General features: G+C 41.1%; 1 protein-coding gene across 2 annotated transcripts in view; it reads right to left on the reverse strand.

Annotated features, from left to right (window-relative positions):
• GLT1D1 (glycosyltransferase 1 domain containing 1) overlaps positions 1 to 20,301 on the reverse strand; it is a 110,800-nt gene that overhangs the window by 57,784 nt on the left and 32,715 nt on the right. For both annotated transcript variants that reach the window (XM_021072863.1, XM_021072862.1), the window contains exon 4: positions 14,064 to 14,115. In XM_021072863.1, the coding sequence (XP_020928522.1) occupies positions 14,064 to 14,115 (52 nt within the window). The remainder of the gene's footprint in view (positions 1 to 14,063; positions 14,116 to 20,301) is intronic.

Raw genomic sequence — 20,301 nt, forward strand, 5'->3', positions numbered from 1 at the left:
TGGAATATCTTTCCATTTCTTTACATCTTCTTTGATTTCTTTGATTAAAGTTTTATAGTTCTCGGCATATAGGTCCTTTACCTCTTTGGTCAGGTGTATTCCGAGGTATTTGATTTTGTGAGGTGCAATTTTAAAAGGTATCATATTTTTGTATTCCTTTTCTAATATTTCATTGCTGGTATACAGAAATGCAGTTGACTTCTGAATGTTAATCTTATATCCTGCTACTTTGCTGAATTTATTAATCAGTTCAAGTAGTTTTTTTCAAACTCCTAGAAGAAAACATAGACAAAACACTCTCTGACATCAACATCATGAATATTTTCTCAGGTCAGTCTCCCAAAGCAATAGAAACTAGAGCAAAAATAAACCCATGGGACCTCATCAAACTGAAAAGCTTTTGCACAGCAAAGGAAACCAAAAGAAAACAAAAAGACAACTTACAGAATGGGAGAAAATCATTTCAAATGATGCAACTGACAAGGACTTAATCTCTAGAATATATAAACAACTTATACAACCCAACAGCAAAAAAGCCAATCAATCAATGGAAAAATGGGCAAAAGACCTGAATAGACATTTCTCCAAAGAAGATATACAGATGGCCGGCAAACACATGAAAAAATGCTCAACATCGCTGATTATTAGAGAAATGCAAATCAAAACTACCATGAGATACCACCTCACACCAGTCAGAATGGCCATCATCAATAAATCCACAAATAACAAGTGTTGGAGGGGCTGTGGAGAAAAGGGAACCCTCCTGCACTGTTGGTGGGAATGTAAACTGGTACAGCCACTATGGAGAACAGTTTGGAGACACCTTAGAAATCTATACATAGAACATCCATATGACCCCGCAATCCCACTCTTGGGCATCTATCCGGACAAAACTCTACTTAAAAGAGACACGTGCACCCGCATGTTCATTGCAGCACTATTCACAATAGCCAGGACACGGAAACAACCCAAATGTCCATTGACAGATGATTGGATTCGGAAGATGTGGTGTATATATACACAATGGAATACTACTCAGCCATAAAAAAGAATGACATAATGCCATTTGCAGCAACATGGATGGAGCTAGAGAATCTCATCCTGAGTGAAATGAGCCAGAAAGACAAAGACAAATACCATATGATATCACTTATAACTGGAATCTAATATCCAGCACAAATGAACATCTCCTCAGAAAAGAAAATCATGGACTTGAAGAGACTTGTGGCTGCCTGATGGGAGGGGGAGGGAGTGGGAGGGATCGGGAGCTTGGGCTTATCAGACACAACTTAGAATAGATTTACAAGGAGATCCTGCTGAGTAGCATTGAGAACTAAGTCTAGATACTCATGTTGCAACAGAAGAAAGGGTGGGGGAAAAACTGTAATTGTAATGTATACATGTAAGGATAACCTGACCCCCTTGCTGTACAGTGGGAAAAAAAAATATCCTATGGGATGGTCCAATGCTGAACTTTCACTTAAAAAAAAACAAATAAATAAGTAAAATGCCCTTAAAATAGCAAGCCTCCCCCCCCCCACAAAAAGCTTCAAAAATCGCTTCTTTACTAGTTAAAAGAGATGTTAACTTTCGTGGGGGGAAATGGCTGATGGCAACCATTTGGAATTAGAAATTGAAGCTCAAAGCCCTAAAATATTCATTTAGTTTAATTATAATTTCACCGGAAAACTGAAGAAATTGTATTGGACTGCAGCGCAAGCTAAGGGCACCTCTTCTTTAACCAGCCTAACCAGCCGTAAGCTGAAAACATTGGCTCAAAAAATGTCTATAAAAAGGACATTGAAGCACCATCAAAAATATACCTGGACGTAAAAAAAAAAAAAAAAAAAAAGCAAAAAATACATATATACCTGGATGGCATTTTAACTTTAAAGTTAATATAAGTGTTTGACAAAAATAGATTCAATATAATTCTATACAAATTCAATTCATGAAGGTCAGGCAAAATGGAGTTTAGAGTCTTGTGACTGTTAGCATTAGAACTATGCCATGTAATCAGAAATATATAAACCTCAAACACTCCTTTCAAGAATATTCCTTTGGGCACAAACCAAACTTAATTCATTAAATGGGTATCTCAACTCTATAAACAGAATAAATTGACTCCGTGTGGAAATGTCTGGATTTATCTGCTCATCTTTACCTATCTCTGAGGATTATTCCCCCCCAAATCTATTGAAACCCTCAAAAATATAAGTATCAAGTCCTAGACAGACATTTGAAATGTGTCGTAAGCTGTATTCAAAGATCTTACCCAAGCAAATCAAGAAAAGAGAGTCACAGTATAAAAGAAATCTGAACCTGGGTTATTTTTAATCATTTTAAGAAAAGAGATATGGCAAATACCAATGGGCTTGTATTGATTTCGAAATCATTTTCTATATTAAAATGTTCTAAATACAAATTAGCTTTTGTTGCTCAGTATTTATTGTTGTTTCACTTGCCTTGGCATAGCATGATTCAAAGCCCTTACATATATCATTCCCCTCGCAAGATTAGCTCGCTGATGCATAAAATGAAAAAGAAGACTCTGTGTGTGTGTGTGTGTGTGTGTGTGTGTGTGTGTGTGTGTGTGTATACAGGCAGGATGGGTGAAGAAGGATTCTCCATTTTTTGGTGTGTGTCTTTTTAGGGCCACACCCACAGCATATGGAGGTTCCCAGGCTAGGGGTCGAATTGGAGCTGCAGCTGCCAGCCTGCACCACAGCCACAGCAATGCCAGAGCCGTCGGCAACCTATAGACCTACGCCACAAATCTCAGCAACGCTGGATCCTTAACCCACTGAGCGAGGCCAGGGATTGAACCCTAGTTCTCATGGGTATTAGTCGGGTTTGTTACCACTGAGCCACAACAGGAACTCCAGGATTCTCCATTTTTAAAGTCTATGAGAACCCATGACAATTCGACCCACTACCGTATATAAAAAGCCAGTGCTCTGTTGGTTAGACGCCTATTAATATATGTGACTTTGCAACAGACCCAAATGTTCATTTATGCTTTATAATGGAGCAGCAGACAGATGGTAACAACAAAAAGATTTCCCATTCTTTGATTAAGATAACCCCCTGACATTAAATTTTCCGCAAGTGGAAACCACAATAAGTATTATTTTTTTAAATCGATGCACAATTTCACCCTCTATGGGTGGCACAAATACTAACTTTAATTTTGAAATGACAGGACAACATCCAAGGATGGCTTTGTTAAACATCCTTTGAAAATAGTGACAAATCGCTTAAAAGAAATCATGGCCCATAAATATAAAGCTCTCAAAGTACGTCACAAAACACAGAGAAATTTGGGAACTTTTCAGAGGACATGGATCTCTTCTTTTCTCCCTTTTCTCTTTCTCCTTAGAAATATGTTTTTAAGCAAGGAAAGAAAATAATGCTCAAAACATAACAAGGCAGGGGGCACAACTGGGCCACTGACTTCCTGCAATTGGATGAGACAGAGATGTTTCAAGAAAATGGAAAAAAAAAAAATCCACAAATGAGATGAATAGGAACTCCAAAAACTGAATTGGGATCTTGTTCTATGGGATAGGATGTGGAGCAAGTCCATAAAGATGAAACTAAACAACCAAGCAAACAGAAAAAACCCTGGGCTAAATCGAGGGATCGCGGGTAACACTTAATCTAATCCAGCGACTCAAGAAACAAATGCCAATGTGAAAATTCCCAGAAAGACTTTTTTAAAGTAGTTAAATCTATGGAGGGAGTTCCTGCTGTGGTGCAATGGGATCACTGTGGCATCTCTGCAGTGCCAGGACACAAGTTCAATCCCCAGCCCGGCACAGTGTGGCAACTATGGCTCAGATCTGATCTCCGGGAAGTCCATATGCTGCAGGGTGGCCAAAAAAGATAAATGAACAAACAAAATCTATGGAGCAGATAACATGGAATGATTGCTGGTTTTTTTTTGTTTGTTTGTTTGTTTGTTTTTATGTCTTTTGTCCTTTTAGGGCCACACTGGCGGCATATGGAGGTTCCCAGGCTAGGGGTCTCTTTGGAGCTGTTGCTGCCAGCCTATGCCAGAGCCACAGCAATGCCAGACCTGAGCCACATCTGCAACCTACACCACAGCTCACAGTAACGCCAGATCCTTAACCCACTGAGCAAGGCCAGGGATCGAACCCACAGCCCCATGGTTCCTAGTCGGATTCACTTCTACTGTGCCATGACAGGAACTCCTGATTGGTGATTCTATTCAAAAGCTTCCTCTGCCTTAGTGACTGTATGAACGAGAAGCAGGGCTTCCAAATATTTCCAGAAGTTTGTGCCCCAGGTCATAGGAAAGGGTAACTGAGAATCTGTGTTCTCTGGAATTGATGAGTTTTCCATCCTTTGAGTTCCTGTGAAACGTTTCAATTTCCAGTTATCTCATGGAGGGAAAAAAACACAAAGCACATTTGCAGTCCTATCAAGAAATGTCTGGGAGTTCTCATCGTGGCTCAGTGGAAACGAAACTGACTAGCATCCATGAGGACACAGGTTCAATCCCTGGCCTCACTCAGTGGGTTAAGGATCCAGCATTGCTGTGAGCTGTGGTGTAGGTTGCAGATGTGGCTCAGATCCTGCGTTGCTGTGGCTGTGGTGTAGGCAAGCGGCTATAGCTCCAATTCGCCCCTAGCCTAGGAACCTCCATATGCCTTGGGTGCATCCGTAAAAAAGATAAAAAGTAAAAAAATTAAAAAAAAAAAAACCAAGAAGAAATGTCCTAAGAAAGCCCATCTTACTAGAAGTTATTAAAAATGATTAGCTTCCTAGGATTCAATCAATCCCTGGAGTTTCTCTTACAGGGGATTTGTGGGGAAGGGCCAGCCTACAGACTAAGGAGTCCAAAGATGAAACAGAGGACCCGTGTGTTGTACAGTTTCCATTACAGAAGCAACTATAATAAAAGATGCAGTCTCGCAACACTGTAAACCCAGTCTACTTCAATAAAAATTAAATAAAGAGGCAGTCTGTGCAGCTCCTACCCCTGTCAACATGATTTCCGGAGAGGAGCCGAGAGCAATGGGCCATGCAGGAAGCAGCAGCAGCAATGGTAAGTAATTGAGGGGGACAGTGTACTTCAGCAATTCCGGGGTAAGTAGGTCATTTCAGCATAGAAGAACACTGACACCTGCACTGGCCTTAAGAGCTCACCTGTGCCACCAACCACACGTGACTGCCAATGAAATGACTTGCTTTCTGCATTTCAATGTTCGACAGACCTTTGCTGAGTAGATGTACACCACGAAAAGTAAAATTACACATTAGTATTGCCTAACACAACTGCTTCCAGAAAGTTTTTTTTTTCTTTTTCTTATCTTTTGATGGCAGCACCTGCAGCATATGGATGTTCCCAGGCTAGGGGTCATTGGAGCTGCAGATGTCAGGCTACCCCACAGCCACAGCAACACTGGATCTGAACCTCATCTGGAACCTATGCCGAGGCTGTGGCAATGCAGGATCCTTAATCCACTGAGCAAGGCCAGGGATTGAACCCATATCCTCACGGAAGCTATATCAGGTTCTTAATCCACTGAGCCACAACAGGAACTCCAGAAAGTTATTTTTCTTTAACACGTGCAAACCCAAGGTAGATCAATGAGGTTTAAAAAGGCAATGACTCCAAAGTTTCCAAGTTTCAATCATCATCATCATCATCATCATCATCACTGAAAAGTAACAGGAGTTCCTGCCTTGGCAGAGTGGATTCAGAATCCTACTGCAAGACAAAAAACAAAAAACAAAAAACAAAAAACCCATTGGAGTTCCCATGGTGGCACAGTGGAAATGAATCTGTCTAGGAACCATGAGGTTGCGGGTTCAATCCCTGGCCTTGCTCAGTGGGTTAAGGATCCAGCGTTGCCATGAGCTGTGGTGTAGGTCGGCAACTACAGCTCCGATTAGACCCCTACCCTGGGAACTTCCATATGCCGCAGATGCAGCCCTAAAAAGACAAAAGACAAAAAAAAAAAAAAAAAAAAAAAATCCTGCTGCAGCGGTTTGAGTTCCTGGGGAGGACACAGGTTCAACCCCCAGTTAGGTGCAAATGCAGTGGGTTAAGGATCCAGTGTTGCTGAAGGTCACAGCTGCGGCTCAGATTCAATCCTTGGACCAGGAACTTCCATATGCTGCAGGTGGGGCCATAAAATAAAAAATATAAAATAAATAAAAGTAACAATACCAGGAAGCTTAGCTTAGCAGTGACCTCAGCAAAGTGTACCCATGTACTGTGTTGGTTACCACTGTGCTTTTCTGAACTAGATAAACCATGTCATGCACTATTTATTCAAACCCAAGATTTTTTTTAAAATAGCTCATAAACAAATATTTGAATTTAGAAAAAGTCCCCTTAGCTGAGTGAGTACTTAATAGAAAAAAGCGTGTCAACAGTGCAATTAAATTTTGCATAGGCCTGTGGGGTTTTGAACCCAATGGAGACAAGTTAAACAATAATCAGTACTTCTGCAGAGAGAAAAGCCTTCAATTAAGATATACATATACCTAATCTGCTTTTAATTATTTTGGTGAAATAGTTACATATTCTGGTAAAAATCTGGTGAATTTAGAGAAAACACTCTAAATGTGGACTAGAATTAGAAGTGCCCACCTTTGCATTCTGAATGGCTATTACACACTGTAGTAAGAAATTAAAAGTCTTATTTGAATTAGCTTTGGTTTGGTTTTGTTTGCTTGTGACATGTGGAAGTTCCCTGGCCAGGGATCAAATCTATGCCACAGCACTGACCCGAGCTGCAGCAGTGATAATGCCGGATCCTTAACCCACTGCACTACAAGACAACTCCTAGACCAGTTTTAAATTACTATAATACAATGGAGTTTCCACTGTGACTCAGCCAGTTAAGAACCCATGAGGAGGCAGGTTCGATCCTTGGCCTTGTTTAGTGGAATAAAGATCTGGTGTTGCCGCAAGCTGCAGTGTAGATCAGAGAAGCAGCTCGGATCTAGTGTGGCTGTGGCACTGTATCTCCGATTTGACCCCTAACCTGGGAACTTCCATATGCTGCATAAAATATGTCTAGTGGTATCAATCCATCTGGAAACTGGATTCAACCATGCTGACAATCAATCAAACCATCACTCAATCCTACATAAAAAGCCCAGTAAAAACTTCAGACACTATATGGGAAGCAAATCTGAACACCTGAAACTAACACAACATTATAAGTATATGTGTAACTGTTTTACTTTGCTGTACACCTGAAACTTACTCAACATTGTAAATCACCTCTATTCCAATAAAATTAAAAACCAAACAAAACTTTGGACACTAAGCTTGGATAAGCTTCCCGGGCTGGCAAAACTCTGTGCTCAGATCAGTAACTGGAGGTTAAAGTGATCAAAGTTCGAAAACCAAAGGGTTAAATGTCTTGGTTCCCCCCAGGGAGAGGGCAATGGTGTCTCTACCTTTGGCTGGTTTTAGTCTGTATCCTTTCCTAGTAATAAACCACAACCATGAACATAATAACTCCGAGTTGGTTTTCAGTCCTTCAGGCACATTCTCATACTTGAGGGTGTTTGTGGGGACTCCCAAACTTGCAGTTGGTGTCAGAAGTGGGGGCAGTCCTGGGGACAGTACCCTTACCCTTATCCTTTGCAGACTGGCTAACTCCAGAAGGTGAATTTAAAATATATGTATAGGAATTCCCATCATGGCTCAGAAGAAAAAACATCCATGAGGATGCAGGTTTGATACCTGGCCTCACTCAGTGTGTTAAGGATCCAGCGTTGCTGTGAGCTGTGGTGTAGGTTGCAGACACAACTCGGATCTGATGTTACTGTGGCTGTGGTATAGGCTGGCAGCAGCAGCTCGGATTCAACCCCTAGCCTGGTACCCTCCATATGCCATGGGTCTGGGCCTAAAAAATATATATATATTTATATATATATACACACATATATTTTTAAAAACTGATTTTCCTTGTTCTACTTTTAAAAATGTGGCTACTAAAAAATTTTAAATTATATCCATGGCTCACCTTTGTAGGTTGCCTTGTATTTCTGTTAAAAATACTGGTATCGGGAGCGTCCCTGTGTTTTTATTTTTTTATTTTTATTGTTTTTTATTTTTACTGCTGCAGCTGCAACTATTGGAAGTCCCCAGACTAGGGGTCAAATCAGAGCTGCAGCTGAGGTCTACGCCACAGCCACAACCATGCCAGATCCAAGCCTCATTGCAATCTATGCCACAGCTTGCAGCAATGCTGGATCCTTAACCCACTGACTGAGGCCAAGTATCGAACCCACATCCTCATGAATACTATGTCGTGTTCTTAACCCACTGAGCCACAATAGAACTCCGTGTGTCTGTTTTTAAATAAATCAAGTTGGAGAAAACACAAGTTTTAAGCCAGCTTTTATGCTCAAAAACTACATAGATTTATCTACATAGATGCTACATGAAATCACAAAAGCAATAAGAAGCAAAGGCCATAAATTTGGGATTACTGGAATTTGATTCTGGTTTGATAATAATTAGGTAAGATTAACTAAACTACTACCTGAGCCAAACCTGCTCATCAAAAATAAAGAATACAGAATTAGAAACAAAAACTGGCAGTTTGATTTGTTTTGTTTTGTTTTTGGCCACACCCATGGTATGCAGAAGTTCCTGGGCCAGTGATCAAATCCACACCACAGCTGTAACCAGAACCACAATAGTGACAATGGCAGATCCTTAACCCACTGAGCCACCAGGGAACTCCCTTTTATTTTTGTTTTGCTTTGTTTTGTTTGCCGGTAGCTCAATAATGAAGAACAAAACTCAATTACTCAAAAACTGTATCACTGTTCAGAACACTTGATTACAAGCAGTCTCTCCACAAAAATCCATCTCAAAGAACTACATAAATATGGCTGAACAACATCTTTATATTATTTCTACATCATTTTTATCTGCAAAAACTAATCAACTAAAGATATGGAGCTGACTTCATTGAAAAATCATCCACCAAAAAAAAAAGTACAAAAAGCTGTATTAAAAAAAAAAAACAGGTTCACATTCAAATTTAACAACTAAGCCTCACCGCTCTGAACTATAAAAATAAATTCATCCTTTCTTTTATGAGCTTTTATTACAGTGCCTCTGACATCATCATCCCAGATCAAAGAATTTTTGCTGACTTCTCTAGTTTTTTCTCCAAATGCCTTGTTATCAAATTTGGAAAACAATCTTTCTTGCAAACAAGGATGGCAAGTCCAGGGTTAGGGTAGATGTGGTGTGACTGGCCTCCTGGGTGACAGGTAAGTGGTCCATGTAACCCTGAGCTGGAAGATGACCCTTCCTGCAGGATACTACTAGGCAGTATCACATTGCTGTCAAGCCCACCCAGAACATAACAGGTGTACACATCATGCAGCTTTCTTATCTTAGGACACAAGGGCAGCCCTAAAAAAGAAAAAAAAAATCTTTTTTTGGCCTTTTAGGGCCGAACCTGCAGCATATGGAAGTTCCCAGGCTAGGGGTTGAATCAGAGCTGCAGCTGCTGGCCTATACCACAGCCACAGCAACGCTGGATGTGAGCCATGTCTGCGACCTATACCACAGCTCACGGCAACTCGGGATCCTTAATCCACTGAGCAAGGCCAAGGATGGAATCCACATCCTCAGGGTACTAGTCAGGTTCATAACTCGCTGATCCACAATGAGGATTCCTACACAACATCTTCTTAATCCATTCTTCTGTCGCTGGACATTAGGATAGGTTGTATCCATGTCTTGGCTATTGTGAATAGTGCTGCTATGGACATAAGGGGGTATGTATCTTTTTGAATTATAGTTTTGTCCAGATATATGCCCAGACTGGAATTGCTGGATCATATGGTGGTTCCTGTGATTCTTCAAAAATATTCCAGAAAAAAAGAAAAAGTGTGTGTATGTATTTAAGAATGAGGGGTGCAAAGTGAGAATAGATTAAATACAGACAGAAGAATGATTTTTTTTCAAGAGTGTGTGTATGTAGGAGGGGAGGTGAGAGTAGATTAAATATGGATTGAAGCATGGTTAGGCAGGTAATGGGCACACAGGAAGGAATTCACCTTACTATTCTTCCTACTTTTGTATATACTTGGACATTTCTGTAATAAAAAGTTCTAGGAGTTCCCTCTGAGGCATAATGGCATTGATAGCATAATAGGTTAAAGATCAGGTACTGTCGCAGCTGTAGCGTAGGTCACAACTGTGGCTTGGTCTGACCCTGGTCTGGGAACTCCATATGCCTCAGGGCAGCCAAAAAAAAAAAAAAAAGAAAAGAAAAAAAAGAAAAGTTCTAAAGAAGGATGCATTCCTGGCAATATCAATTGGAAAAAATGTGAGGCAGTGTGATAGCCTCTGGGGATACAGGAGTGAACCACAGTTTGGCCCTGTCCTCAAAGAACTCACAGCCACATGGGGAGAAAAGTGAAGGAAAGGATGTAAGAAGAGGAAGGTGTAGATACATATGACCGGGTCACTTTGCTGGTTGGCAGAAATTGGCACAACATTGTAAACCAACTAGACTATAATTTCTCAAATTTTTTAAGAATTAGAAAACGGAGAAGTTAGGGAAAGAGGGAAATCATGGAGGCGAAACATGCATCAATAGGTAGAAGCCTTTTATCTGGCTTAGCAGAAGGTGAACTCTCGTATTTACTTCTCCCTTCAATCTGTCTGCCTATGTTGTTCTGGCTGAAGTGTATAAAGTCCTGCCTCTTGCTGATACCGTTAGAAAAGAGAAGAGTATTTTAATAGCAGCCTTTTTCAGATCATTATAGGTATTAGTCTTGGATATGACACCAAAATAAATGCTAATTTTTTAAAGGTTAACTGCAACATGGAAACTGAAATTATATCACACCCTAACAGATTCAAATCCAGGGGCCTACCTTACACTTTAATGGATCTTTACCTATGCGTGATTCTGTAATGCCATGTATTAGTCACATGAAAAAACTGGTTCACTGAGTGATACAGATCTTCCAAATGTCAAACTATTTCATTATATAGCAACCCCCACCTCCCGAAAAAAATCACATTTGTTAACACGACCACTGATCTCATCAGGAAAGTTTCTAAGGGGAAGCTACCAACCTCCTGGTGGCTTACAACATTCTAATTTTTGCCTGAAAAGTCAAACATTATCATTGGCAATAAATACTGCCTGTTGTTTTTCTTGAAGAGACTGGCTCAATTCACTCATTTTTAAGAAAATGACTGCCAAATGCCCAAGTCTGAATCACCGTAGTGTGTCTACCAGTCTTTCACGTAAAAAAATCATTTTAAGAAGTGGCTGGCTGAGTTGGCACCTCCAATGCTCAGCAACGTCCCCTTGTTCCAGACAACCCCATCCTGCATTCTGATGAAACAGAAAGAGCATACACATGCTTCCTGCTTCATCACAGGGAACGTTAAAAAAAAAAAAAAAAAAAAAAAACTTCACATAACCAAAGGTTAATATTTGAAAGAATTTATAATTTTATAATAATATATATCATATAATTATATATTGTAATGATTATTACAATAACAATCTGTAATGGAAAAGAGACTGAAAAAGAATATATAGAGATATGTATAGTTGAATCATTTTGCTATATACCTGAAATTAACACAACATTGTCAATAAACCACACTTCAATTTAAAAAAACCCATGAGGCGTTCCCTTGTGGCACAGGGTTAAAAGTCCAGTGCTGTCACTGTAGTGGCGAGGGTCATAACTTTGGCATGGGTTCAACCCCTGCCCTGAACTTCAACATGCAGAGGGCATGGCAAAAAATTAAATTTAAAAAATTGTTTTAAATGTATTCACAGGTTAATATTTGATAAAATTAATAATTTTCTAATACTAGAATATAATAACAATTATATATTAAAATAAAAGCCTTCAATGGAAAGAATCTGAAAAAGAATACATACTCATATGTACAATTGAACAACTTTGCGATACACCTGAAACTAACACAACATTGTAAATCAACCAGACCTCGATAAAAAAAAAAATTCAAATTCCTTTTTTTTTTTGCTTTTTTTAGGGCCACACCTGCAGCATATGGAGGTTCTCAGGCTAGGCGTCTAATCGGAGTTACAGCTGCGGGCTTACGCTACAGCCACAGCAACCTGGGATCAGAGCCGCATCTGGGACCTACACCACAGCTCACGGCAATGCCAGATCCTTAACCCACTGAGCGAGGCCAGGGATCGAATCCACAACCTCGTGGTTCCTAGGCCAATTCATTTCTGCTGCGCCATGACAGGAACTCCAAAGGTTAATTCTTAATAAAATTAATAATTTTGTAATATTATAATATAATAATGTAATGCAATTATTCATCATCATCATAAAAACTTGTAACAGAAAAGAATCTGAAAAGAATATATTTATATAAATAACTGAATCACTTTGCTGTACACTTGAAATTAACACATTGTAAGTTAAATAGATGTCAATGTAAAAAACCCATGCATTCCAAGGTAAATATTTGATAAAATTAATAATGTTTTTGCTTCATCAAGGACATCCTTTTTTTCTTATGACAAGTAGATGGCAGTAAATAATAGATGGCTCCTAGCGCAGATGGGGGTTCTTCCTGCCTTCATGAGGTTGAAGGCATCGCTGTTTCCCTCACCACGGCTCTTCACATGGTGAAAGAGACCTTGGCCTTTAACAACATCTTTAAGAATCTCAGCATTATCACCAGAATAGATTTGACTTTGTAGAGATCCTAAAAGAGCCCTGGGACACCCCTGGCCTTTGAGAACCACTGGTGTACATAACTGCCTTAAGGCAGATGGACCATCAAACTGATACAAACATGAAACCAGGAGCCAAGAAGCTTGCTGTTTTTTCATTCATTAAATTGCACTGAGAAAAAAATCCACCCTTGACTCCGCCTGGGGCGTTTGATGTGGAAAATAAAAAGAGGCACACCCTGGCCACAGTGAATCTTCACGCTCACAGGCACATGGTACTCCGGGGTTTGGTAAAGGTCCACCAGCCCCACACAAGACTGTGTTTGTCCTTGTCCCATTGCAGCTGATTGCAAATGTTAGAGTTTCCAAACTGAAAGCCTATATATGAAGAATGTGCAGAGCCTGTAAACTCCCACCTACAGGAATAATGCCTATAGACGACAAAGGCATAAGTGCTATGCACAGCAGTGAGCCGGCAATGCTAATTGCACAGGCTCCTTGCAGGGCTCAACATTGGAGAAAATAGCCCAGGGCCTATGGTCCGCCAGAGGAAAGCAACCTTTGGGTTGGCTTTTTCCTTATTCTTTTTTTTCTTTTTTTGGCTTATTAGGGCCACACCCACGGCGTATGGAAGTTCCCAGGCTAGGGGTCAAATTGGAGCTATAGCTGCCAGCCTACACCACAGCCATAGCAATGCAGGATCCGAGCCACTGCTTCGACCTACACCACAGCTCACAGCAACACCGGATCCTTAACCCACTGAACAAGGCCAGAGATTGAATCGCAACCTCATGGTTCCTAGTCGGATTCGTTTCTGCTGCGCCATGACGGGAACTCCCAGGGCTGGCTTTTCCTTTAGTTTTGCAGACACTGGCTCTGCCATGCCTCTACAGAACTCCCCATGGAGGACTCAGGCTCATGCCAGCTCATTTCCCCTGGCCCCAATTCGTAATGAATTTTAAAAAGTCAATAAGTGCATTAACTTGTGAGGCTACAAAGCCCTCTACTTATTTAAGCTCTTCAAATAGTTCAATCTAGGAAACTACCGGGGCCACCTAAGGGATTGCTACTCTCAAAGTGTACGAGGTTGCTGTAACATTTATAGCGTCGTCTGTAAATCATCCAATAGCAGCACATAAAAGGAAAAGACACAAAGCATTAAAAGATGTGGCTATTGGGCTATTTTTGCTCTTCAGTAAGAACATCAAAAAGAAAATCACTAAAGGCTGAGGAGTACGCAAATAAAAAAAAAAAACATCAATATCTGGGAAACGTAATACACCATTGTGGCCACAAGGGGCAGTGTCGATGGGAACGTTCTGTTCTCAGTCCAGACCATAACACAAAATGAACACATACCCACTGCGTTTGTGCCATTTCCTTCATGGACTCCGTGAAAGCAACAGCAAATCTAGCAACATGAGCAAAAATAATGAAAACAATTAGGGCAGAATTCAGTGAACATCACCGTGAAACAACTCTTTGGAACAAATTGTGAGAGACAGGTAAAGTAACTAAATTTACAGTGCAATCAATCTGTGTTAGTTGTGGTCATTGGTCATGAGATTTCATCCCCATTCACATCCCCCCCAAAGTAAAATTGTGTATGCAGGACATAAACCGGTGAAGCTCACAACTTCCATTTTTCTTGCTCTTCCCATAGAAGGTAAAAGAAGCCCAGATAAACCTGAAAACAAGATGTGAGACAGAACCAAGGAACTTAATATTAAAGGGCAGGCAGTCTTGTCTTTTGGTTTCACCAAAGGACAACTAAACTATATTATTAGAGATTTACTGAATGTTTGTGGCTAAGGAATGTAAACGTCCCCATTCACTGGGAATGTTAACGTCCCCATTCACTGAGAAGCAGCTGTTTCCAGAAGCGGGGCCAGGTATACATGGAATGAACCAGGAACATCTTAGGGGGCCAGAAAGGAAGAAAGTGCTCAAAAATGGCAAGTGCTTGAAGAAAGGATATGGGAGTCAACTCAAATCATTTCCAGAGTTCCCTGGTGGCTGGGGCTTAGTATCTTAAGGATCCGGTGTCATTACTACTGTGGCTCAGGTCACTGCTGTGGCATGGCTTCGATGCCTTGCCCAGGAATTTCCACATGCTGAGGGGCTGCCTCCCCCCAAAAAAATCTCCAATGGCCACCACTGGGATGATTTGGGCACCAAAAATAAGTCATAGGGGTGATAGGTGGCCCATAGGGTGAAATAAAATAAATAACCATGAGTCCATGTTGATGCAAATAAATAATGGAAGTAAATGGGATCAAACAGAAGGAAGATAGCTCTTCCTTATAGTCATAGGAGTGGAAATACAAAATCGCCATCACACAAACAGTGCAGTAAAAATTGTAAAATTCCTGTCACGGTTTTAGTGGGTTAAGAACACAGCATGGTGTCCATGAGGATTCGGGTTCAATCCCTGGGCTCACTCGGTGAGTTAAGGATTCAGCATTGCTGCAGGCTGTGGCATAGGTCACAGATGTGGCTCAGCAGCTCCGATTTGACCCTGAGCCCAGGGAACTTCCTTATGCCTCAAGCCCAGCCATAAAAAGAAAAAAAAAAAAATGTTGCAGAAAAGAACCATCAACAGGTGATTCCTCCCCACTGGTGTGACCTAGAAAGGGGAGTTCATGTTCCCTGGTCTCTGTCTTCTCCAAGACTTCCCTTTCTGCCCCCCCATCTCCAAACCATCCGCTAATCACAAACATAGCCAAGAAACCCTACCCCTGGGGTATAAAATAAACATGGGGGAGGAGGAACAGACCACATCAGACCTTCTATCTGAGTCCAGGGGGGCTCAGACTACTGGCATGACACTCTCCATGCCCCTAAACACTGGCAAGAAACACAAATGGACTGTATTCCGAAGGCATCAACTTTAGTCCAAGAAATGAGGATGTGAAAAGAAAGAAAAAGCAACTAAATATCCACTGCAAGGAGAGGGCAGAAACCTGTCTTTGTGGGAAATGGCAAAAATGAGAAATGGAAGAATCAAACAAATAACACCACACATGTCAACTCCCAGCCACAGTTCCAGGTCCCTAGTTCATTTAACACCTGATAAACACCTGCTATTATGATTTTCTACTAGTACTATCACCACTCACTACCAGGACTTCTGCAAGACGTTAGGGCACCCCATGTGGCCAGTGAAAAAACTATTTGACAGCCTAAAACTTTCAAAAACAACAAAATTGAACGAGAAATTGTCATACCAAGTGAAGTCAGACAGAGAAAGACAAATAAAACATCACTTATATGTGGAATCCAAAATATGACACAAATGAACCTATCTACCAAACAGAAACAGACTCACAGACATAGAGAATAGACTTGTAGTTGTCGGGGGCAGGGGGAGAAGAATGGATTGGGAGGCTGGGGTTAGCAGATACAAACTGGATAAACAACAAAGTCCTACTACTGCATAGCTCAGAGAACACTATTCATGTCCTATGATAAACCATGATGGAAAAGAATATTTTTAAAAAACAACATACACACACACATCACACACACTAAATCACTTTGCTGTACAGCAGAAATTAACACAACAGTGTAGCAGTTCCCACCGTGGCGAAGCGGAAACGAATCCAACTAGTATCCATAAAGATTCGAGTTCAGTCCCTGACCTCACTCAGTTGTTCGGGATCCAGCATTGCCCTGAGCTGTGCTGTAGGTCACAGATGCAGCTCAGATCCCACGTTGCTATGGCTGTGGTGTAGACTGACAACGGCAGCTCTGATTTGATCCCTAGCCTGGGAACTTCCATATGCCACACCTGTGGCCCTAAAAAGCAAAAAACAAAACAAACAAACAAAAACCCATCGCTACAGCACTGGTTTAAGATGACAGGGAAGGAGGAGAGCCTTGAAAAGGTTTTCATCAAAGGTTCAGGGGGTGAACCTGAGTTAACTTTGGCACACACATCATTTATTCCAGAGCCACCGAGGTTGTTCTTGTGGCTGCTCCCTAGAGAAACAGTGGCCTTGCCTTTACACCCACCTAACAGGTCACATTTTAAGGATTCCCAGCCTAAAGATCCTGCGAAAATAGGGACATTTAAAATAACACATTCCTGGAGTTCCCGCTGTGGCTCAGTGGGTTACAAACCCAATTAGTACCCATGAGGACGAGGGTTTGATCCCTGGTCCCACTCAGTGGATTAAAGATCTGGCATTGCTGCAAGCTGCGGTGTAGGCTGCAGATACAGCTCGGCTTTGGGATGGCTATAGCTATAGTGAAGGCCAGCAGCTGCAGCTATGATCAGACTCCTAGTCTGGGAACTTCCATATGTCATATGTGCAAACCTAAAAAGATAAATAAATAAATGAACAAAATAACACTTTTTTTTTCTTTTTGGCTGAAAGTTCCGTGAGCCAGGAATCCAACCCAAGCCACAGAAGCGACCTGAGCTGATACAGTGACAAAGCCAGATTCTTTTTTTTTTTTTGTCTTTTTTTGCTATTTCTTGGGCCACTCCCGTGGCATATGGAGGTTCCCAGGCTAGGGGTTTAATCGGAGCCGTAGCCACCAGCCTACGCCAGAGCCACAGCAACGCAGGATCTGAGCCGCGTCTGCAACCTACACCACAGCTCACGGCAACGCCAGATCGTTAACGCACTGAGCAAGGTCAGGGACCGAACCTGCAACCTCATGGTTCCTAGTCAGATTCGTTAACCACTGCGCCACGATGGGAACTCCTTTTTTTTTTTTTTTGTCTTTTTGCCATTTCTAGGCCTGCTCCCACGGCATGTGGAGGTTCCCAGGCTAGGGGTCGAATCGGAGCTGTAGCTGCTGGCCTACACCAGAGCCACAGCAACGTGGGATCCGAGCCGCGTCTGCAACCTACACCACAGCTCACGGCAACACCAGATCCTTAACCCACTGAGCGAGGCCAGAGATCGAACCCACAACCTCATGGTTCCTAGTCGGATTCGTTAACCACTGAGCCACGACGGGAACTCCCAAAGCCAGATTCTTAACTTACTGAGCCACAAGGGAACCCCATAAATAACCCATTTCTCTGGACAGTGAAATCCTACTGTATAGCACAGGAACTATATCTAATCTGGGATAAACCATAATGAAAAGGAATATTAAAAAGAATGTATAGGACTTCCCCACTGGCCTAGTGAGTTAAGCCTTGGTGTTGTCACTGCTGTGACACAGGTTTGATCCCTGGCCTTGGATCTTCCATATGCCACAAGCATGGCCAAAAAAAAAAAAAAAGGAATGTATGTATGTGTATAACTAAGTCACTTTTCCATACAGCACAAATTAGTACAACGTTGTAAATTAACTATACTTTAATAAAAAAAAAATAATAAAAAATAACAGGCTTTCCCGCTGTGGCTCAGTGGTTAACAAACCTGACTAGCATCCATGAGGACTCGGGTTCGATCCCTGGCCTCGCTCGGTGGGTTAAGGATCTGGTGTTGCCGTGAGCTGTGGTGGAGGTCACAGATGTGGCTCAGATCCCAGGGTGCTGTGGCTGTGTAGCTCCCATTAGGCCCCTAGCCTGAGAACCTTCATTTGCCACAAGTGCGGCCCTAAAAAAAAGAGAATTAACCTTTGAATTTTTTTTTTTTATTGAGGTCTAGTTGATTTACAATGTTGTGTTAGTTTCTCGGATCTCACATTGCTGAGGCTGTGGTGTAGGCCAGCAGCTGCAGATCCAATTGGACCCCTAGCCTGGGAACCTCCATATGCCCAAGTACAGCCCTAAAAAGACAAAAGACAAAAAAAAAGAAAAAGAAAAAAAAATGTGCTAAACAAAAACATAAATAAAATAACACATTTCTTAGGAAAAAAATATAAAACTAACACTTTTGCACTGTGCTTGAATATTGCCATTTCAAAACTGCTTACTTTGACATAAAATTCTGTTTGTCAAAAACACCTTTAGTGGAGTTCCAGTCATGGCTCAGCGGTTAACAAATCTGACTAGGATCCATGAAGACGCAGGTTCGATTTCTGGCCTTGCTCAGTGGTTTAAGGATCTGGCATTGCCCTGAGCTGTGGTATAGGTCACAGATGTGGCTCAGATCCTGCATTGCTATGGCTGTGGCATAGGCCAGCAGCTATGGCTCTGACTCAACCCCTAGCCTGGGAACCTCCATATGCGGCCCTAAAAATAAAAAAAAAAAAAGACTTTAGTAACACTACAGCTCAAAAACCATACTAAATTACCAACATTCAACTGTTTCTGACCTGCGAAACAGTAATTTCACAAGGTTTAACCTATCACGCACTACAGATGTCATAAATGGGAAAGTATTTGTGATGCAATTCATTTCATACAAACCCTCTTTTGTTCATTTGCTTGGCAATGCTAAGTTTTTCTAATATACACCTAGGTGAACATCTTCAATAAACTATTTCCACAAATTTCAAATACTCCTTATTTAATTATGATATTCGTAATTACCAAATACTTACTATAACATTCACAAGCCAAAAATCAGATGGCAAAATAAGTTTGCATACTATACCATAAAGGAAAAAAAGTTTTAAATACTAAAAAAGTTGCAAAACACACCTTATAGGTAAAATATAACTATTTAAAATCTTTTGATTAAAAATGAAACTCTCATTCTAAAGCTAAACAAGTTCAATGCCTTGTTTTAGAAAAGTGTGCTCTAGTGGGTTGGACAAGGAATCGATGATTCATGCAACTTTCCTGCCCAATAACTTCACTCAATAAGCCCCAAATAAAAATCAATGTGCATTTTAATAACAACGAAAAGAATAATGCTAATGATAATATCATAAAATGAATTCACTCAATATTGTTTCTCCCAAGTAGAATTATTTTCTTTCTATAAGACAGTGTATTACAAACTGCAGGAATCTAAAGGTAATAAATGTTTAGGGTACAAGAACAACAAGGAGAAAACCTGTAATGATAGATCACCTTTCAAGGTGTGCCTACACTGTTACAATACCTTTATTTATTGTAAAACACACAGACACACACAGTGTACTCCTGATTTTTAAAAGGTGGCATTGCCACACTTATATCTATCTAGGAAGTTTTCAGGAAGAAGCAGGGTCCTGAAAGGCAATGCCCACCTGATGGTAACCCTAGTGCTAAGGAGCAAGATTTAAGGCTCAGGTCGCTTCTGGAGCATAGGTTCCATCCCTGGCCCTGGAACTTCCAAGTGCCACGGGTGTACAAAAAAACAAACAAAAACAAAAAAAACTGCCTTCTCAAATTGTTATCAGTAGGCTCTCTGCTGTGCAGGAGAGCTCTAGGACCTATTCCTCTTTATGCATAAACTTTGTGCCTTTTGACTGTGCCATCTCCCCTCTGCACCCCCGCCCCTGTCATTCTGCTCTTGCTTCTGTGAGTTGGACTGTTTCAGCCCCCACATATCAGTGGAATCACACTGTCTTTGTCCTTCAGTGTCTAGCTTGTTTGCCCTGAGCATAAATGTGCCCCAGGCGCATCCCCATAGTTGCACATGGCAGGATTTCCTCTTTTTTTTTTTTTTTTTTTTTTTTTTTTTTTTTTTTTTTTTTGTCTTTTTGTCCTTTCTGGGGCCGCACCCACAGCACATGGAGGTTCCCAGGCTAGGGGTCTAAT

Source organism: Sus scrofa, chromosome 14 (assembly GCF_000003025.6).
Source record: "Sus scrofa isolate TJ Tabasco breed Duroc chromosome 14, Sscrofa11.1, whole genome shotgun sequence".
NCBI lineage: Eukaryota > Metazoa > Chordata > Mammalia > Artiodactyla > Suidae > Sus > Sus scrofa.